At 59.2% G+C, this 20657-nt stretch overlaps 2 protein-coding genes across 9 annotated transcripts; both read left to right on the forward strand.

The window, feature by feature from the left end:
• On the forward strand, positions 298-6007 carry NECAP2 (NECAP endocytosis associated 2). Its single transcript, XM_021417540.1, has 8 exons — positions 298-452; positions 1283-1383; positions 1945-2049; positions 2684-2765; positions 2961-3069; positions 3715-3895; positions 4455-4539; positions 4845-6007. The coding sequence occupies exons 1-8, from the start codon at positions 364-366 to the stop codon at positions 4891-4893; spliced, it is 801 nt and encodes a 266-aa protein (XP_021273215.1). The 5' UTR covers positions 298-363; the 3' UTR covers positions 4894-6007.
• On the forward strand, positions 6060-20613 carry CROCC (ciliary rootlet coiled-coil, rootletin). 8 transcript variants are annotated; one of them, XM_021417511.1, is made up of 32 exons: positions 6060-6200; positions 6759-6882; positions 7495-7645; positions 8290-8494; positions 8564-8647; positions 8723-8793; positions 8868-9033; positions 9855-9961; positions 10043-10249; positions 10473-10569; positions 10737-10832; positions 10928-11062; positions 12012-12190; positions 12300-12461; positions 12582-12726; positions 13352-13717; positions 14020-14213; positions 14288-14415; positions 14761-14873; positions 15110-15232; positions 15294-15428; positions 15629-15760; positions 15836-16074; positions 16454-16613; positions 16699-16866; positions 17235-17571; positions 17958-18043; positions 18116-18224; positions 18607-18758; positions 19213-19365; positions 19441-19569; positions 20150-20612. In XM_021417511.1, exons 1-32 carry the CDS (start codon positions 6087-6089, stop codon positions 20480-20482), a joined length of 5100 nt encoding a protein of 1699 aa, XP_021273186.1. In that variant the 5' UTR covers positions 6060-6086; the 3' UTR covers positions 20483-20612. The 8 variants fall into 8 exon arrangements, with proteins under 8 accessions (XP_021273186.1, XP_021273184.1, XP_021273188.1 ...); XM_021417509.1 differs by having other exon boundaries at positions 17916-18043; positions 20150-20609; XM_021417513.1 differs by having other exon boundaries at positions 17916-18043; positions 20103-20366.

Here is a 20657-nt window from a genome sequence, read left to right on the forward strand (position 1 = left end):
AAGGAGAATTTGGGCTTGATTTTTTGTGGTGGTTTGGGGCTGGGCTGCCCTGCGTCCCGTGCTCAGTAATGTGAAGAGAGGCTGTGGGGCTGCCTGGCTGAAGTGGGGAGGAGCAGGACTGGGTCATTTCTTAACGCTTTTATTATTATTTTCATGTGATTTAGGGGAAAAATGTGCCTTCGGTGCGTGCCCCGGGCTTTGCGGCCGACCGCTGAACGCAGTGCACCTCCCGGCCGGCAGGGGGCGCAGTCGCGAAGCTCCATGCTCAGCACGCACCGGAAGTGCCTTCCCTCCTCCCCTCTCCCCGCCCCGGGGCGGGCGGTACCATAGAGGCGCCGGCGCCCTTCCGTCGTGCTGGCGGCCATGGCGGAGGACTACGAGGCGGTGCTGTGCGTGAAACCGGCCGTGCACGTCTACCGAGTGCCGCCGAGGGCCTCCAACCGCGGCTACAGGTGCGGTGCGACGCGGGGATGGGCCTGGTGCGGCCCCGGGGTTCCCGCAGGCAGCCAGGCCCCGCAGTTGGGCTGCAGGCCCTCTCAGCCTCGCTGCGAGGAGAGAGTGAGAGCCGGGGTTGTTGTGCCTGGAGAAGAGCGATGGAATCGGCAAAGTTGGAAAGGATCATCCAGTCCAACCGGCCAGGAAGGCTGCGGGAGGCCTTGTAACGGCCTTTCGGTACCTACAGGGGCTAGAGGGCAGCCGGGGGGGTTGTTTTTTGACCAGGTGTGTAGCGGTACGACCAGGGGAAATGGATCAGGGAGAAATTCTTCACCCGGAGGCGGTGATGCCCTGACACAGGCTGCTCAGAGAGCTGTGGGTGCCCCATCCCTGGGGGTGTTCCAGGCCAGGCTGCAGGGGTCTTGGGCTGCCTGGTCTGGTGGGTGGTGTCCCATGGCAGGAGATTTCCAACGCAAACCGCTCCGTGATTCTATGAAAGTGGAGATATTCCACAAGGATGCCCTCCCCAGCGTAGCTTGCACTGCCCTAAAGCTGTTTTCAGGCTGGTGATCCTGCAGAAAGGGAAGTGAAACCTTTCTGCATCGTGCAGTGCAGAACTGTGGGCCTGTTCCCCAGTGCTTCTGCAAGTGGTCAGCAGATTTGGGGTGAGACGAGAGGTCTCGTGATGTGTGCTGCCCGTCTGCTGCAAGCCCAGGTGCAAGCAGGTCCCCTCACGTGCTGTCTCATGAGGCTCCGTGGTATGTTGGCATGCCATAAAATTGTCTCAGTGCTGCTGCCTGGGAACTGCAGGGCTACCCAGAGTCCAGTCACCTTTTCCTCTCCACAGAGCTGCGGAGTGGCAGCTTGACCAGCCAGCATGGAGTGGCAGGCTGCGCATCACCGCCAAGGGCAAGACCGCCTTCATCAAGCTGGAGGACAAGACCTCAGGTGAGGAGGAGGGACCACGGCAGAATGGCTTTACTGTCACCCCTGGGTGGCACTGAGCTGTTGGCAGGGCAGACCTCAGCATGGTGTTGCTGGAAGGCGGCTGCGTGTTGCTTTTTGAATCCGTCTGCTGAGTGTTAATGAGCTGGTATGTCACCTCCAGAGCGTTGTGCCATGTAGCACCAGATAATGGGAGGCTCCTTTGTTGAGCATTAGTAACTAAGCCAGGAAAAATGTTCGTGCCTACCGCTGGGGAGGCTTTATCTGGTGGAATGAAGTGATGAGGATCTGAGTTACAGCCCAAAATAAGAAAAACAGGATCTGACCGTGATTCTTCCAAGCTTCCTGTCATCACAGCAAGTCACTGCCAGTTTTTCCATCTCCTGAATTCTTAATTACCACCCAAGCTGCTGCTACAAAGGAAATGGAAAATTCCTTTACAAAGGAAATGTTTGCCCATGTCCTGCGTGCAGGCTGCTGCCTCTGTGTTCGTCCTCACAGCAAGGAGAGTGGCACTGAGGTGCTACACTGGCATGTTAACCCACACCCATTTCTTTTTTTCAGGAGAGCTTTTTGCCCAGGCCCCCGTGGAGGAATTCCCTGGCATCGCCGTGGAGAGCGTGACAGATTCCAGCAGATATTTCGTCATCCGGATCGAGGATGGCAATGGTGCGGCCCTGCTGTGGTGCTAGTGGATAGAGGAGCTGTTCTTGAAAGCACTCAGAGCTTGTTCTGAGTTCTTATTGGTGAAGGATTCGTGTGTTTGAGAGCTAGATATTCCCTGCATACAGTGGTGGATGGACAAATCGCCTCTGTCCTTTATGCTCTGTCCTTTGCTAGGAAAAAAAAAACATCTGATTTTTTTTAAGCAACTTTTTAATCTACTGCTCAGCATTAAGGACACACCTCTGTGTAGGACCGTTGCTGTGATGCCAGACTCTGCGTTGATTCATTTATACTAATTTTAAAGCTGGTTTCGCTAGGTCTGTAAACCCAATCAAGCTAAAGCAATGATGTAAACGCAGCTTTCCTAACTGAAAGCGTGGCTGCAGTTTTCTTCCAGCCTCACGTTACAGCCCTGCTGACAGTATAACACCGCTTCCCTTTCTTTGTAGAAGGAAGAAAGAAATGCAGCTCCAGTTCTAACCTCAGCCTTGCTGCCATCAGAATTCCCCTCCCAGCTCCAGCTGGAGGAGCTGACAGTCACGGGGGTGTGAAATTGGCTGTCCCCCCACTCCTGCTCTGCATCCCTGGCTTTTACACTGTTTTGCATTTCTAGCTTTTACTCTTCCTCATTCCTCAGGCCGCCGTGCTTTCATTGGAGTTGGATTTGTTGATCGAGGGGATGCTTTTGACTTCAATGTCGCTCTCCAGGACCATTTTAAGTGAGTTTGTGCCTCACCTTTTGTCCTCTTGGCTTGATGGTTTCATGTGGTGGCTGCAGGTGTTCACCCCAAGAGGTGGGGGTAAGGGAGCTGTTTGCTCCTGGTTTCCTGTGCCTGACTCACTTGAGTGAGGACGCATGGTGCAAAGAGGGTTAGAGCTTACGAGTCCTTTTCTTTTTTCTTGCCTTCCTGCAGGTGGGTGAAGCAACAGAACGAGCTGGCCAAGCAGGCTGAGAACCCTGACCAGGCACCCAAACTGGACCTGGGCTTCAAGGAGGGGCAGACCATTAAGCTTAACATTGCGGTGAGGGCTTTTGCTGGTTAAATCTACTCCAAGTGTTTTACCCTGTACACATATGCCCTGTGGTTTTGGTGATTGTCCTAGAAACTCAAAGAGAAACATCGCTAGAACCCTTCCTTTTTTCCCAGTGTATTGGGAAATGGAAGCGTGAAGAATATTCTCTTAGTCTCTTTTGTTAGCCTCGTTTATTCTAAGATCTGAAACTCTGCTTCTTAGGGCTGCAGACTCAAGCCAAGCTGTCTGCCTTCACGCTCAGCCCTCACAATCTGTTTTTCCCCGCTTCTGTGGTTCGTGGCACAAGAGGAAGCAGTGGCTTTCTGTTGAAATCCCCTTGCTAGAGGAAGCCTGGTGCAGAGCTGCTCGTGCCCACGCTGCCTGCAATGATTTGTAGAGGGGTGTCTTATGGTTCCCAGTCACAAAACCCAGTCTGTGGCTATGTGGTGGGGATTCACAGATGAAAACATGTGTGGTTAGACACCTGATGCTGCACCAGGAGGATGTAGCACAGCGGTCTTTTCCCCCAGAACAAAGCATCCGAGCTGCTGGGCTACTTGAAAGCGTTGCCTGGGAGGGAGAGGTAGAATCAAGCTCCAACTCTGGATTTAAACGTGGTGCCACCTAAAGTTTCCCTCTTCTGTCCCCTTTCAGAATATGAAGAAAAAGGAAGGAGCAGCAGGGAACGCCAGACCACGTCCTGCAGGCCCTGGGGGCCTGAGCTTGCTCCCCCCACCTCCAGGAGGAAAATCTTCCGCTGCAACTCTTCCTTCTGGAGAGCAGCTGCCATCTTCGCTCCCCGCAGCCATCCGGCTCCCCGGAACCCCCATCACAGGTCTGTGTCTTACAAAACTATAAGCTATAAGGCTCTTTAGATTCAGTTTTAACTCTCGAGGAGCATATGGAAAGACCTTGACGTTCCTCTTGAGCTCCTGCAGGAGGAGGTGGTGCCCATGCCCTCTTGTTGGATGAGAGAAACTGAGGCATGGGAATGGGATCACAAAGCCATCCAGCTCATCAGTCCCAGCACCCAGTCTCTTAATACCCCCTAGCTGTTCAGAGCTACTCCTTGCTTTGTGATGCACAAGCTGTGCACACACAGTTTGAAAGCTGGAAGGGCAGTGTGTTTAGAAACTCCCTGCGTGAATGCTGACCCTCCTGCCTGGTCTTTGACCATCTGTGTGCAGCACAGAGCTCAGCAGTGCTGAGAAGTTCATCTTGAACCCCAGTCAGGCTGCAGTGATAAACCGACCGCGTTCAAACAGTGGGTGCGTGGAAAAGCAGTGCAGCATCTTCACGAAAGGAGGGAATCTGGAAGTTAGAATTGGCAATAACAGGTTTTTTTCCTCTTTCTGCTCTCTCTTTGGCTCCTCTGACTGCCCTGGCTGCTGCAGACTCCCTGCTGTCCTGGCCACAGCCCGCTGCTGCTCCCTCTGCCCCTGCCACCGACGTCTGGGGTGACTTCACCAAAGCTTCAGGGTGAGGCCGTGTGGGGTTTGCAGATTGCGTGGGCCCATACCTGCAGCGTTAGAACCCAGTCCTGCTGGTTTTACTCTCACTGAAACAGCAATGGGTTGGGGGCACCCCCCCACCCGAACACATTTTGAATGTTTTTAAAAGGTGAGAGGCTGCTGTGCCTGGCCATGTGTGGGGGAGAGTTACGGATTGGCACCAGGCGACTCGTGCTGCAGCCCCTTCTAGTGCCTAAACTCTCTTTTTTCAGTGTCTAAAACCCTTTTTTTTCAGTGTCTAAACCCTCTTTTTCTCTCTCTTTCTTTCTCCAGGTCAGATTCTAACCAGACACAGGCAAATGCAGGCTGGGTGCAGTTCTGAGCCAGCTCCTCGCAGGCACTGGAGGAAGATTGTGCTGATTTCTGCAGGACCAAAGCAGGGGTGGGAAGTGCTCCTGCTGCTTAAGGACACCTTACTCGTCACTCGTGGTGGCACTGTACTCCCCTGGCCCCCCCAACAAGAAACAAGACCCCAAAATCTGGCGCTGGAGTTGAAATGCAGAAATTGCTGCTGGATAGCAGATGAGCACGTGCCTTACAAAACTCCACACCAGCACCCTCAGAGCTGGGGGCCTTTTCTGGGTATTTTCTGCCTGGATCACAGCAAACCGTTGAGGCTTCAGTGACCTTTCCTGTGCCTTCCTTCCTTCCTTTCTTACTGCACTAACACGGCTGCAAAAATGTGGCAGCTTCATCGCACCCTGCGTCCCCTTGGTGACGTGAGAGTGCTCAGAGCACTGATAGAGGACTCGGTTAGCAGTGCTTTTGCTGCTCAATTTGGGCATTTTTTCCCCTCAATCCTTATGCAATAGAGGTGGGTTGAGGTGTGCAGCACTGGGCTGCCCCTGTCCCCACCTCCACTGGAATCTTCCAGACTGGCAGGCGGTGGGGAGCATCCTCCTGGAGGCTTCTTGTGTGCAAGGCCTTTGTCTCCTGCAGGCAGCGTCCTGCCAAGATGCTGAGCATCACCCTTGATATTTCCTAGCACTTCCCTGCCATGTGGGAGCTGGGGAGCACGACTGCTGTGTGCAGGTAAATGTGAGCGCAGTGCTGAAGATCCTGTTTTCCTGCTCCAGTAAGGTTGTGGGTTTTTTTTCCCCTCCATTTTGAAGAGAGATTTTTATTCTTTTTGCAGAGACTTTATTAACGGAATGTATGCCATGAAAGACAGACTTGGTCTCTTGAACAGAGCTGGGGTTGAGATTCCTCTCTGAAAAAACTCCCAAGTATTTTCTTACCTATTTATATTACGGTGAAGGCCTTTCACAGTACAAAGTTCTGCTATTTTTTCACTGTTTCAGACTTAATTATTATTTCCATTCTCAACTGGACGGGTGAGCATTTCCATTTCAGAGCTTTGACTTTGCCTGGCGTAGCACAGGGCCGGGTGAGAGACGTCCCACTCCCAAGTGAACAATAAAATCATTTTGATGCCAGATGTGATATTTTACACCCGGGGATCTGCCCGTGCGTGCTCTGGGGAGGCCCTGGGGCTTCCTTCGAGGTGGGGATTTGATGTTGGGGGTGGTTTTGTGCTTTCCCCTCCTTGGTGCCGGGGAAACGGCGGCAGCGAGGAACAACACATGGGTGTTGCTTAGCAGTGGCTTTGAAGCTCTGGGGGCAAAGAAGGTAAGGAATAAGGAAGGCAAGGGGGACAGCTGAGGACTTGTGTCCCCAAAACCCATCAGGGAGCCTCGGTGTGGCTCTGGTGTGGGTGTTTTCAGAAGCCAGACGATGCCAGCAGCACTGCAGAGCCTCAATCCTATTGACTAACCTTGGTGCACTCCCTCCCTCGCCGCTAATCCGCGGCTCAGCGGGGAGGAGAAAGGGCATTTTCTCTTCCTGAGGGGCAAGCAGAGGCTGGGAAATGCTGGGAGGGCAAATCCATGTCCAAGGGTTTGCAGAGGGAATGCCTTGGGTGCCTTGTTGCCTTGCAGCCCCCAGCGGGGGTGCACATTTTGAGCTGGCATCGATTTGTTGGAGTGTTTCTGCCCTCTGTGGGGAGTGGGAGTGGGGTGCAGAAAGCAGCCCCTCACCATTACCTTAAAATAACTGCCCCGGGGTCTTCCATTTCCACGTGGCAGCACATTGTATGATTGATGGAGTGGCTGCCACCCCTTCCCAGCGCCCAGCCAAGGGCTTCCCATAGCAACCTGGCATGCTCCACCCAACACTTTTTCCTGCCAGAGCCAACTCCTGCTCTGTAATGAGCTTAACGAGGCCGTGCTTCGTTATGGCTTAACGAAAGGGCTCCTCTCTCCCGAGCTCCTATGGGATAACGGAGCCCCGAATCCCAGGGAAGCTGAGCAAGGTGAGTGCATTTCCACTGCTCATGGGTGCGGGGGTGCACAACACTGCTGATTTATTGCAGAAGAATCTTTTTTTTTCGCTCTGCGGGCATGAAAGCTTGGTTGCCGAGTTTGAATTGCAAAGCTTTGGTTTTGCAGCAAAGCACGGCTTGGGGGAGGCATTAGGACCCCTGAGGCGTGCGGATGCAGCCAGGAAGAGGAGGGCCCCCAGCCTGGGAGGGGAAAATGAGGATTTCGAGCTAATCCCAACCATGCATCCGCTTTCCGCTTGCGGAGCGGAAGCAAAGCCCTAAAAAAGCAGAGCGGGATGGAGGCGCGGGGCTGCTGAAAGCAAAGCAAAGAGGGGGGGATCCCACGAGCGTGCTGGACTGAGGTAGGAGGTCCAAGGGGAGCAGCTGAGATCGTTTACCATTGCAATGGCCAAAACTGCGGCGAACCCGTGATGGCAGAGCTGCGTTTTTTGCAAGCTCAGATTTGCAGCCGGTTTCGCAGAGCTGCAGCGGGTTTTGCAATTGCACGAAGCATCTGTTGCACAGAGGGACCCGGAGTTTGCAGCCGGAGGAGCAAGGCAACAAAGTTGAGCCCGTGCCCTGTGCTCTGTCCCCATCCTGCAGGTTTTGTTCTGGGGCCATGGCCTCGCTGCTGTCCCTCCAGGAGGAGAACCGCATCCTGCAGCAGGAGCTGTCTCGTGTCGAGGACCTGCTGGCTCAGAGCCGCGCCGAGCGCGATGAGCTGGCCATCAAATACAACGCCATCAGCGAGCGGGTAGGTCGGCCGCACGCTTGGCCCAACATACACCATTCCCAACCCCAAAATCTGCCTTTCCTTGCCAGCATCACTTGGAGATGCTGAGGATCCTGCGGTGCTCGCAATACAGCGGGATGGAGATCCAGCACCCGGCGTGCTGGGGCTTGCAGGATGCACAAAGTGTTCCCATTTTGTTCACCTCAGTGCTTTCTTTTTTTTTTGCCACTTGTGGCTCTGGGAGAAGAATGAGGGCTTTGGGCTTTGGTTGCCCAGGGAGATGCAAAACTTGAGCTGCACCACTCTGGGGTCTGCGTGGCTCCGGGGGCTCATGCCCATTGGTGCACGCCTGGCTGCTAAAAGAAGTGAGCCTAGAGCCAAAAAGTACCCGCAGGGAAACCACCGCTCCCCATTCCCTGTGCTGAAAGACGCTTTGCCTGTTGGCCAACCTGATGCAAACCCGAGGCTGGGTTATTTTCTGTGCATAGCAGATCATTTCCTATTCGTTTTTCATTGCCATTTCCTCTTGGAACTCAAGTGCAAAACATCAGGGTGCCCTGTGTTGCTTCAACCCTACGGGGCTTTGCAATACCAAAAGGAGGATGAATTTATCCAAGCTGGGATGCTTATACCTGGAGTGTTCTGGAGGTGTTGCATCCGCAAAGGGGTGATGCTGGCTTGCAGCTGGAGCAATCCCTGCGGCTGGAAGCGGGCGAGCAGGAGGCGACAGAAAGCCGGAGCCTGGCACAGCACAACATTGAGCTGCGGCGGCTGCTGGACGAGGAGCAGGCTGCCTACAAGCGCAAGCTGCAGGCGTACCAGGAGGGCCAGCAGCGGCAAGCACAGCTGGTGCAGAAGCTGCAAGCCAAGGTGGGTGCATGGTGGGGACACGGGAGCGCTTTGATGGGGAGGGGCTGGGTGTCACCGCGTCGTCCCCAGGTGCTGCAGTACAAGAAGAAATGTGGCGAGGTGGAGCAGCAGCTGCTGAAGAAGGAGACAGAACTGGAGCAGGAGAGGCTGACAGTGCGTAACGTCCCCAGCGTGTCCCCAAATGCCCCCCACAATCACCCCCATGCAAAGGGAACGATGTCCCCGCAGAGCCAGCCGGAGGAGGAGAGCCCCAACGAGCTGGAGAACGCGCTGATCCGACTGGAGGAGGAGCAGCAAAGGTGTGGGGGGGTCCCTGGTGGGGCTGGGGGCTGCGGGACCCCCTTAGCATCATCCTCAACCCCGTGCTGCCCAGGAGCTGCAGCCTGGTGCAGGTGAACTCGATGCTGCGGGAGCAGCTGGAGCAGGCGAACGTGGCCAACGTGGCGCTGAGCGAGGACATCCGCAAGCTGACAGCCGACTGGGCACGGGCACGTGGCGAGCTGGAGCAGCGCGAGGCCCAGTGGAGGAGGGAGGAGGAGGTCAGGGCTGTGGGGAGATGCAAAGCAGAGGGGTGCTGCTTGGAGAGACGTGGGGAACTGAGAGCGAGGCGAGGCTGAGGGGTGCAGGGATGCGAAGCGCAAGGGTGGTGGGGTCGTTGGGATTTTGCATGGGGATAAATTTGGGGATGGATGGGATGTTGCACTGAGATGCCAAGCAGAGGGGTGCTGGGATGTGGCAAGGTGGAGGGATGCAAGATGCAGGACCATTGGGACGTTGCATGGAGAAGAACTGGTGAGTGTGTGGGATGCTGCATGCAGAGGGTGCTGCGTGGAGAAGGGTGTGAGGAATGCTGCGTGGATAATTGTTGGGGGATGCAGCGGGTGGTGCACGGGGAGGTTCAAAGCAGAGGGGTGGAGGGATGCTGTGGGATGGAGGGTTGTGAGATGCAGAGGTGGGACCATTGGGCTGTTGCATGGAGAGGAATTAGGGGTTGCGGGGAGTGCTGCGCTGATGCGAAGCGGAGGGGTGCTGCATGGGGTGTGGAACTATTGGGGACACTGCATGGAGAGGAATTTGGGGATTCGGAGGATGTTGCATGGAGTGATGCAAAGCAGGGGGAAGGAGAGGGGTGCAGAGCCATGTGGGGTCATTGCACAGAGAAGGATTTGGGGTGCAGGGAGGGATGCAAGGCAGAGCAATGCTGCATTCAGAGGAATGCAGGGTGGGGGGAGGTTGCACGGAGGTGCTTCTAGGGCTGCAGGGGATGGTGCATGGGGCCCGACCTGGTGCTGCAGCGATGCCGCCAGGCTGCAAAGCAGTGCATCCGGGCTCTGCTCCATCCATCCCCATCCCCTCGCAGTCTTTCAACACCTACTTCAGCAACGAGCACGGCCGCCTGCTCACCCTCTGGAGGCAGGCGGTGGCCTTCCGCCGCCACTTTGGCCAGCTGCGAGCCGCCACCGAGAGGTCAGCGGGGCGGCGGGGACCGGGGGTTGGGGGGGACAAGAGACGGGCTCACCCCTCTCCTATCCCCCATTCCCTCTGCAGAGACCTGGTGGAGCTGGGGCAGGAGGTGAGCCGTGCTGGCCGTGCTGCCCATGCCGCCTGCGTGCAGCTGGGAGCTCACCTGCAGCTGGCCGAGGGCCGGGCGGGTGCGGTGCAAGAGCAGCAGGCGCAGCAGCTGGCGCAGCTGGAGGAGCAGCTGGCAGCACGGGGCCGCGATGCTGAACAGGAGAGAGCAGTGCTAGGGGACAGGTGGGGTCCTGTAGGGTGCTATGGGGTGCTGTGCTGTACTATAGGGTGCTGTGGCGTGCTGTGAGTCGTTACAGGGTGCTGTGAGGGGCTACGGGGTGCTATAGGGGGCTATAGCATGCTATGGGGTGCCACAGGAGCTATGGGGTGCTGTGCGGTGCTGCATGGTGCCATGCTGCACAGCATGGTGCTGAGCACCGTTCCTGCTGGGCACCGTGTCACCCAGGCTGGCGGAGCTGACGGTGGCCCTGCAACGGCTGCGGGAGGAAGGTGGTGAGAAGGAGCGTGCAGTGCAGGCGCTGACGGTGCAGCTGCAAAAGATGGTGAGTGTGCGTCACGGCGTGAGATGCACGTGTGTGTGTGTGCGTGTGTGATGCACACTGCAGACCGGGGTGGGTCGCGTGCTTCGATGCAATGTGTGGTGCACAATGCAGAGCAGGGCACGCTGCACGCTGCACACCAGGCACGTTGCACGCCGTGTGTTTTGCAGGAGGCCTCTCGCGCTCAGGAGCCGTCAGCAGAGGAGGTGCAGGCGTTGCGTGCAGAGCTGGAGCTCCTGCACCAGACCCTACAGGACATCACCCAGGTGCCCCCCACCCTCCCTGCACTCCCAGTGCTATTAACCCCTCTGCACATCAGTTTCCCCTCCTGCAGCAATGACGCCGTCCCTGTCCCTCGCAGGCAGTGCTGGCTGATGACCATGGGTCCCCCCCAGACCCTCCCAGGTTCCCCTCCCGCAGCCTGTCGCCTGCTGCCGCTGCTGCCACGCTGGGAGCTGTGCACGGTGCCCTGCGCCGGAGGCACATCCAGCTGCAGGTGGGTGAGGGAGAGGGACCAGACAGATGTGGGGATGGATGGATGGATGGATGGATGGATGGATGGATGGATGGATGGATGGATGGATGGATGGATGGATGGATGGATGGACGTGGTGAAGGATGGATGGATGGATGGATGGATGGATGGATGGATGGATGGATGGATGTGGTGATGGATGGACGGATGGACAGACGTGGGGATGGACGGATGGACAGACGTGGGGATGGACGGATGGACAGACGTGGGGATGGATGGATGGATGGGTAGGTGGATGTGCAGACGGCTGAACATGGGGATTGGTGGGTGGGTGGATGTATGTGGGGATGGATGGATACATGCATGGAGGTTGGATGGAGTAGAATGGAGGGCAGATGAACATGAAGATGCATAGATGGGTGTGGGAATGGATAAAAGATAGAGGATGGATTGATGGGAGAATGAATCATAGAAGTGAATCGTTAAGGCTGGAAAAAACCACTAAGATCATCTAGTCCAACTGTTAAATGGAGGATGGAGGGATAGATGGATGCATGGAGGAGAATGGGAGACAGATGTGGGGATGGCTGGAAACATGGAAGGTGGATGGAGGGGAATACCGGCCAGATGGATATGGGAGGACAGATGTGAAGGTGGTTGGAAGAGGATGGGAGGATGGATGGATGGAGGATGGAGGGAGAAGGGAATGATAGGGGAAGGGCTAGAGAGAAGATGGATGGATGCAGTACGCATGGATGAAGGAGAATAAGGGATAAATGGAGGTGGGAATGGATGAAGGGGGGGATGGATAGAGGAGGATGGAGTAGAACAAGCGGATGCGTGGACTATGGATGGAGGAGGATGAAGGATGGAAGGATGGATGGTGGAGGACAGACACATGGAAGATGGGTATAGGATGGATGGATAGGCAGAGGATGACGGAGGATGACTGCTGTTCTCCTGCCCCCAGGAAGCCCGGGAGGTGTCAGGGAACCTGCGGCGGGAGCTGGGGGACAGCGAGAGCCGGCGGGCTGCCCTGGAGCAGCGGCTGGAGCAGCTCAGCACCGAGGCCAGCAGCTGCCGGCAGGCACAGGATGAGGCCATGCGCGAGGCTGCCCGCCTGCGTGCTGACACCGAGCTCCTGCGCAGGTACAGCTGTCCATCCCTCCATCCATCCATCCGTGTGTCACATGCACCCATCTCCATGCATTTGTCCATCCCCACGTGCACCCCACCGTGTCCGTCCATCTGTCTGCAGCGAGCAGGGCCGCGTGGAGCAGGCGCTGGTGGCAGAGCAGGCGCGGGCAGGAGCCCTGCAACGCAGCGAGGCTGAGCTGCAGCTCCGGGTGCGGGAGCTGGAGGAGCAGCGGGATGAGGCCAGCCGAGCAGCGGAGGCTGCACGACAGCAGCTGGAGCACAGGTGGGGACCGCCGGCTGCTGCAGCATAGGGGGTGCTGCAGAATGAGGTTGTTGCAATGCCACCCCTGGAGTGGGTGCTGCAACCGTCCAACGTGTGCTCCCACCACCGTGGGTGCCACAGCACGCAGCAGCTGGAGCAGCTGGAGGGGCAGCGGGCGGCAGGGCAGCAGGAGCTGCTGCAGGCACGGGAGGCACTGAGCCGGGCACAGCTGGAGGCAGAGGTGGCACGAGGCGAGCGGGCAGTGCTGGGTGAGGCGTTGGCACAGGTGAGTGACAAAGCCCCAGTGTTCTCCCTAAGGACGGCTGTGTCCTCAAATCACCCCCGCGTCCAAACTCTTGTCATTCCCCTGTCTGGGGGTGCCTGTATCCCCTAACTCCCTGCGTCCTCTTTGGAGACATCCATGTCTCCAGACCTGCCCTCTGTGCATCCCCAAAGCTGTTGTGCCTTCTCCCTGGGGCCAACTACGTCCTCAAATCTCATGTGCTTCCCTAAACCCCATGAGTATGCTCCCTGGGGGCATTCATGTCCCCAAAACCTATGTGCATCCTCCCTGGAGCCAAGCACATCCTCAAACCCCATACCCAGCCCCAAACTCCATACACATTCACCAAACCCTTGCCCCTCCTCCCTGGGGACATCTGCATTCCCAGACCCCTCATCCCTAGGGACATGTGCATCTCCAAACTCCATGTGCATCCTTCTTGGGGCCATCCACAACTCTTAACCCCATGGACATCCCCAAGCCCCACTGTGCATCCTCAAACCCCATGGGCATCCCCAAGCCCCACTGTGCATCCTCAAACCCCATAGGCATCCCCAGGCCCCCTTGTTCATCCCAAAGCCCCATGCCCATCCCAAGCCCCACGTGCATCACTCTGGGCACCCACCAGGCACAGGGCAGTGGTGCGGAGCTGGAGGCAGCGCTGCGGGACGCCCGCACGCAGGAGGCCAGGCTGCGGGATGCTGCGGCGCGGAGCAGCGAGCTGGCTGCCAGCCTGGCACGGGACAAGCGGGAGCTGAGCCGGGCGCTGGTGGGGCTGGAGGAGCAGCACGAGGCTGACAGCGAGGCCAGGAGGGAGCTGGAAGGACTGAAGGCTGAGCTGGGGCGGCTGGAGCGCGGCTGCAGGGATGGAGAGGCTGAGAGGATGGAGCTGGAGCGGGCACGGAGAGCGGCGGAGAGGAGCTGCGAGGGGATGCGGGCCGAGCTGCGGGAGCTGCGTGGGGAGCTGCAGAGGATGCGGGAGCAGCTTGGGCAGGTGTGGGGCTGGGGGCAATGGGGAAAGGTGGGGAGGGTTCAGGGGCAACTGGGAGGATGCATGGAGTGATTGAGAGGATGCACAGGGCAATTGGAGGGTGCTGGGGCAAGCGGGTGGGTGCATGGTGTATGTTGGGAATGATGGAGAGGATGCGGGGGGCAGTTAGAACGGTGGGAAGAGTGTAACTGGGATAGCGCATGGGGCAGCTGGGAGGACTGGGGAAGGTGCATGAAGGAACTGGGAGAGGATGCAGGGCTACCAGACCGTCCCAGTGAAGCACCTGACACTCGGTGCTGGTGCAGGCTCAGCAGGAGCAGCGTGCAGCAGGGGAAGCACTGGTGCAAGCACGGGGCGAGCAGCAGCGGCTGAGTGCAGAGCTGGAGCAAACCATGCAGGAGCGCGAGGGGCTGGCTAAGGAGGGGGCCAGCCTGGGGGTCCAGCTGCAAGCTGCCCAGCGCGACGCTCGCGACCGTGCCCAGGAGGTTGATGGGCTCAGGTGGGTTTCGCTGGATCCACGTGATGTCCCATCCCGGTGACGTTAGGCAGCGTGCCCCCACGGTGTCCCTGCAGGGCTGAGAAGGCTGCGCTGGAGACAAACCTCTTTGAGGCGCGGGAGCAGCTTGGGCAGCTGAGCACATGCAGGCAGCAGCTGGAAGCTGAGGGACGGAGCCTGCGGGTGGCCAGGGATGGGCTGCTAGGTGAGCAAGCAGCGCTGCGGCGGGGGTCACACCGCATCTCAGCTCGGCTGGGGGTGGCCACGTCACTGAGCTGTTCGGTTTTGGGGCTGACATCCCTGGTCACATCACTTAGCTCAGTGCTAGGAGCCAGCATCCTCGATCGCATCACCTGTCCATTCCGTTGTGGGGCTGGCATCCTTGGCCATGCCACTTAGCCACTGAAATTCTGAGGCCGATATCCTTGGCCCCATCACTTATCTGCTCCGTTCTGGGGCTGTCGCCTTTGGTCACATCGCTTCTCTCTCCATTTTGGGCGGTGCAACCCCCACCATTCCCATCGCTCCCCACATCCTCTGGGGCTGGCAGAGGAGCTGGGCGCAGCGCGGCAGCGGCTGGCGGTGGCACAGGAGGAGGTGGTGGCCCTGCGCAGGACCCAGGAAGAGCACGAGGGCGAGCTCGAGCGGCTGCGGAGCGAGAAGGTGGGCACCGGGGGGGGGCCGTGGGGCAAGGCTGACTTGGGGAGGCAGTGCTGGTTTTAGGAGGGTGGTGATGCTTTTGGGTAGCAGCGCCAATTTTGGGGAGCGATGCTGATTCTGGGAAGCCATGCCGATGCGGGGATGGCACGTGTGCTGGGTGGCAACGCCGATATTGTTTGGGGTGCCACCGATTTTGGGGCGATGCTGAACGGCATTGGTGCCTTTCTGGGGCACTGCAGCAGGAGCTGGGCATGGAGCAGGGCCGGCTGGCACGGGAGCAGCAGGAGCTGGCAGCAGAACTGGCAGCAGCACGGCGGCAGCGGGATGAGGGGGTGCTGCGTGCCGAGAGCGAGAAGCAGCAGGTGGGTGCCGGTGGGTCCCTGCTGCCTGCCCGCTGTCCCCGCTGAGCGCATCCCCGTGCAGGCACTGGCGCTGAAGGAGGAGGAGAAGGCAGCGCTGGCGGGGAAGCTGGCAGGGCTGCAGCAGAGCCTGGCCCAGGCTACAGCCGAGCTCGAGCGGCAGCGGCATGAAGCTGCGAGCTGGCAGCAGCAGCAGCAGGTGGGTGCCTAGCACGGGCAACCCCGTTGCAAACCCCGTGCTCAAGCATCCTCCCTGGATGCCCTCTTCCCATTGCATACCCTCCATCCCCACTGCGCATCCCCTCTTCCCGCTGCCACACCCCCACCTTTACTCCTAACCCTCCCCTCGCCCTTTGAGCCCCCAGCCCTGCACAGTGATGCTCACCCTGCCTCCTCCAGCGCTGCTCGACGGAGCTGCATGCGCTGCAGGCGCAGCTGGAGGCAGCAGCAGAGGCTCACGCACGCGAGGCCATGGCTCTCCGCGAGCAGGCGGCAGCGGCGTCCCAGCAGCGCGAAAGTGCCCTGCGCGATGTGAGCCCCCCATATCCCCCCCCATCCCTCCAGCACCCTGGTTGCTCCGTAATCCCACGGCATCTCCTGGTGCAGGTGGAAGAGGTGCGGGCGCAGCTGGCGCTGGAGGCGGAGGCGCGGGCGGCGGGGCAGCGGGCGCTGCTGCGGGCACAGCGCGAGGCACAGGAGGGGCGCGAGGGGCGCGAGGAGCAGCGCAGGATGGGGATGGAGGCACGCAGGGCGCTGGGCGACGCGGCCAGGGAGCAGGAAGCGCTGCGGCGCTCCAACGAACAGCTGCGGGCGGCACTGCGGCACAGCGAGGGGCAGCGCATCAGGTGTGGGTCGGGGTGATGCTCGGGGTCAGGGGATGCTCGGTGTTAGGGGATGTTTGGGGTTAGGGAGGGGATGTTTGAGGTTTGGGGGTGCTCGGGGTCAGGGCGGTGCTTGGGGAGGGGAAGGATGCTCAAGCTCTAGAGCAAAGTGCTGAGGTTGGGGGATGCGTGGGATGGGGAGACGCCTTGGATGGAGAGTGATGCTTGGTGTGGAGGAGATGCTCAAAATGGGAGCTGCAGGGGGAGGTGAAGTACCGTGGAGGGAGATGCTCAAGGCTGGAGGATGCACAGGAGCTGGATGCAATTCTGGAGATGCCCAGCGCATCACCGTGGCAGGGTTGGGGTGCCCTGCACGGACCCCACCACCCTGGCATCCCCACAGCCTGCAGCGTGCGGCTGAGCAGCAGGAGCAGCGGCTGGCGCTGGTGGAGGACGGGCAGGCGGCGGCGGGCAGGGAGGCAGCAGAGCTGCGTGCCACCCTCCGTGGGCTGGAACGCGCCCGCCTGGATGCCCGCCGTGAGCTGCAGGAGCTGCGCCGCCAGGTGCCGGGGGGGGACGACAACAAGGGGATCCCACCCACATACACAGCTTAAGTTACAGCCTCCCCTCGTTGCCTCCCCGGGGTAGGTGAAGGTTCTGGATAGTGAGAACAGCAAGAAGAGCAAGGAGGTGGAGGAGCTGCGGGCGCGCGTGGCACGGGAGGAGCAGCACGAGGAGGAGAGGCATCGTGAAGCCTTCGGCCTCAGGCAGAAGGTGGTGGAGAGCGAGGCCGGCGTGGAGGCCACCAGGAAGGAGGTGGGGCTGCTCGAGCCCTCCTTGTCACCCTGGCTTTGTACCCTGTGTCCCCAGGTGGCCCCACAGTGAGTGCCCTGTGTCACTGGGTGCCCCAGCTACTCAGTCCCTTGATGCCACAGCTGCTCCTGTCACCCCACACTCGGTCTCCCTTGTCCCCATCGCCCCACTGCTCTGTGCCCTGCATCCCTGGGCGTCCTCCTTGTGCTCCATTCTGTGCACCCCCTGGACGTTCCCCAAACCTCATATCTCCATCCTTTGCGTCTCCACCCCCCTTCTGGTCCATCATCTACATCTCTGGGCATCTCCCATGTCCCACCAACCCATCTGGGCATCCCCGCATCCAACCACTCCATCCTGTTGCTCCCCAGCTCCTGCAGCTGCAGCGCAGGCTGGCGGAGGCGGAGGCAGATTTCCAGCAGCGGGAGCGGGCGCTGTCCCGCAGCCTGGAGGAGGCTCGCGGCCACGAGAAGAAGCTCCTGGCTGATGCCCGCAACCTGCGGCTGAAGGCAGAGGCGGCACGTGGTGAGGCAGCAGAGCTGAGCTTGAAGCTGAGCGCGGCTGAGGGTCGGGCTCAGGGGCTGGAGGCCGAGCTGGCACGGGGTGAGGAGCGGCGGCGTGCTGCAGAGATGCGCCTGAGTGGGCTGAGCTCGGCCCTGCGCTGCACCGTCGGCGTTGGACGGACGCACGGCAGCTCTGCAGGCAAAGGTGAGGGCAGAACGGGGTGTGTGGGGCGCTGGGGCGGGCGCTGGGTGCTCCATCCAGCTGTGCATCCTTCCCCGTGCCACCCTGTCCCTTCCCAGTCTGCTCTGTTCCCTCTTGTCCTATTCTGTCCCCTCCTGTGGCACCGTGTCCATCGTGCACCAGCCCATCCCTCCTGTGCCACTCTCTCCCATTCACCCTGTCCCTTTCATCCCACTCTGTCCCTTCCTGTCCCTCCCCATTCCATCCCATCCCTCCCATCCCACTCTGTCCCCTCCTGTCCCTCCCCATGCCATCCCATCCCTCTCACCCCACCCTGTCTTTGCCCCACCTTGTCCCCTCTCTTGAAGCCGGACCCAGGAAGGGGATACGCACCCCCTGCTCACCCCCAGACCCTGATGCAGCAGCTGACCCCGAGGCAGTGCGTGCAGCCCTGCAGGATTTCCTACGCCAGCTCCAGGACGCCCAGAGGGAGAGGGTATGCCCCTCCCCCCCTCCCTAGAGCGTGCATTCCCAAAATACATCTTTCTCACTCCATTTTCTCCCCCAGGAGGAGCTGCAGGTGCGGGTGTGCAGCCTGAGCAAGCAGCTGGCCGAGGCAGAAGCGCAGCGAGACAGAGCGCTGCAGCTGCAGAAGCGGGTGGCTGAGAGCAAGGAAGGTGATGGGACAGTTTTGGGGTGGGTTCCCCCAGTGATGTGGGGCTGGGTGCTGCACGGGAACATCATCACCTCCCTGCAGTGTGTGACTGCTCAGAGTGTGGGCATGTGGTGGGGCTCTGGGGGGGAACAGATTGTGGGGTGGGGTGACGGTGCTGCACTCCAGCACTGCACATTTCATGTGCATGGGATTTCCCCATGCACATCCCCAAAATCCTAGCAGAAAGATAAAAGGATTCCCACATGAGCAAATACGCCTCTCCACGCCAGTAACTGGTACAAGCCCAGTAAAAGCAGTCAGCCCCCTCGCTGTGCATGCGCCATAAACCCCAGTGCATGCCCCGAAAGCACGGAGGTTTGCAAGCCCCACTCTGGCTGTGGCAGGGCGGCAGGGCTCCGAGGGCAAGCAGGCAGCACTGCTGCTGCAGGAGGAGATGCTGCGGCAGGGCGAGGGCGAGCGCCGGCTGCTGCTCGAGAAGGTGTCGGCGCTGGAGCGCAGCTTGCACGCTGCTGAGGGCGAGCGCCAGGCTGCCCAGGTGGGCACCGGGGTGAAAAACCCTCCTCTCCCTCCCTGAGCAGCCTTCCTGCTGCTTTGCATATACAGGCTGCATGCAAATTGCGTGCAAGATGTGTGCAAACTGCATGCATGCTGCATTCAAACTGCATGCAAGATGCGAGCGAGGTTGCTTGCAAGATGCATAAAAACGGCATGTGTGCTTTCTACAAGCTTACACATACAAGCTTCCATGCAAGCTGCTTGCAAGCTTGCATGAAAACCAAGTGTAAACTTCTGGCAAGCTGCTTTCAAGCTGCTTGAAATCTTGCATACACAATTCATGCAAAGTGGATGCGAGCTGCTTGCAGGCTGGGACACAAACTGTGTGAATGCTGCTTGCACATGCACGCAGCTTGAAACCTTGCATTTGTACTGAATGCAATCTTGCATTAGTGCTGCATGCCAGCTTGCACGCACTGCTCTGTCTCTTCCAGGAGAAGCTGAGTGCACTGCTAGCAGCCAAGGGCACCTCGAAGGACCACGCACAGGGCACCCCGGGGGCCAACACCAGCACAGCCCTGCAGCAGCGACTGCAGCAGCTGCAAACCGCCTTGGCTGCGGGCGAGCTCGACCGCCGGGCACTGCAGGTGTGCGAGAGCACCTCAGAGTGCAATGGGAGGGAACCCATCCGGCCTTGTGTCACCGTGTGTGTCCCCGTGCAGGAGATGCTGGATGCGGCGCGGGAGGAGCGCGGGGTGCTGCGGGAGCAGCTGCGGGGGCTGCAGGAGGAGCGCGCGGCACTGGAGCTGCACAGAGAGGAGCTGGAGGCGCAGGTCCAGCGGCTGCAGGAGGTGGGAGCTGCCCTTACCATGACCCACACAGACCCCCATGCAGCTCCTTTTGCTCTCCCGTGCAGCACCCTATTGCCCCATGCACTGCTCTGCAGCCCCATGCATCGCCCTATTATCCTGTGCAGTACCCTACCACCCCTTGCAGCATCCCTTGCAGCACCCTATGGCTCTGTATGCATGGGGTAATAGGGTGATGCACCCTATTGCTTTGCAGCACCCTGTTACCCCATGCATTGCTCTGTAGCCCCATGCATCACCCTATTATCCTGTGCAGTACCCTACCACCCCTTGTAGCACCTTGTTACCCTGTGCATCACCCTGTTGCCCCATACACCACCCTATTACCCTGCACAGTACCCTTCCACCCCGTGCATCACCTGGTTACCCCGTGCATCACCTGGTTACCCCGTGCATCACCCTATTGCCACGTGCATCACCCTATTGCCACGTGCATCACCCTATTGCCTCGTGCATCACCCTATTACCCCATGTATCACCCTGTAGCCCACACATCACCCTATTACCCTGTGCAGCAACCTGTAGCCCCACGCAGCACCCTACAGCCGTGCCCCCGTTGCAGACGCAGCAGCAGCAGGACGAGGAGGAGGCGGCTGCGCTGCGGGGGCTGCGGGCAGAGCAGCGGGGGCTGCAGGAACGCGTGAGCAGCATGCAGCGTGCCATGGCCCAGCTGGAGGCCAAGCGGCGCGAGGCTGAGCGCTGCGCCCTGCGCCTCGAGAAGGACAACAGCGCCCTGAAAAGAACCCTGGAGAAGGTGAGCACCCACCGCCCTGCCCTGCGCCCCAGGGGGGCACCAATGTGCAGCTTCGTGTGCAAATACGTGTATGTATATGTGTGTGTGTGTGTGTTGTGCACAGAAGCAAGGTGTGCAACAAAGCACAGCACGTGCACATGAACACGCATACATATATGTATTTTGTGCACCAGAGCAAGGAGCGAGTGCAACAAAACACAGCACGTACGTATGCATGCATGTCTGTGTGCATATATATACAGTGCATTGCAGTAAGGTGAGCAACAATGCACAGCACTGTGCATGCAGATATATATATTTGTATTGTTTTCAGGAG

Source organism: Numida meleagris, chromosome 20, assembly GCF_002078875.1.
Source record: "Numida meleagris isolate 19003 breed g44 Domestic line chromosome 20, NumMel1.0, whole genome shotgun sequence".
In the NCBI taxonomy this organism is placed as follows: Eukaryota; Metazoa; Chordata; class Aves; order Galliformes; family Numididae; genus Numida; species Numida meleagris.

Bases quoted from the DNA above. Each gene is read 5' to 3' on its own strand.
- CROCC (XM_021417509.1), top strand. From the start codon at position 6,087: ATGTTGGGGGTGGTTTTGTGCTTTCCCCTCCTTGGTGCCGGGGAAACG. The intron at 10,250-10,472 runs GTGGGGTCCTGT...CGTGTCACCCAG, and splicing joins AGAGCAGTGCTAGGGGACAG to GCTGGCGGAGCTGACGGTGG. The intron at 15,429-15,628 runs GTGGGTGCCTAG...TGCCTCCTCCAG, and splicing joins GCTGGCAGCAGCAGCAGCAG to CGCTGCTCGACGGAGCTGCA.
- NECAP2 (XM_021417540.1), top strand. From the start codon at position 364: ATGGCGGAGGACTACGAGGCGGTGCTGTGCGTGAAACCGGCCGTGCAC. The intron at 453-1,282 runs GTGCGGTGCGAC...TCCTCTCCACAG, and splicing joins GCCTCCAACCGCGGCTACAG to AGCTGCGGAGTGGCAGCTTG. The intron at 2,050-2,683 runs GTGCGGCCCTGC...CTCATTCCTCAG, and splicing joins CCGGATCGAGGATGGCAATG to GCCGCCGTGCTTTCATTGGA.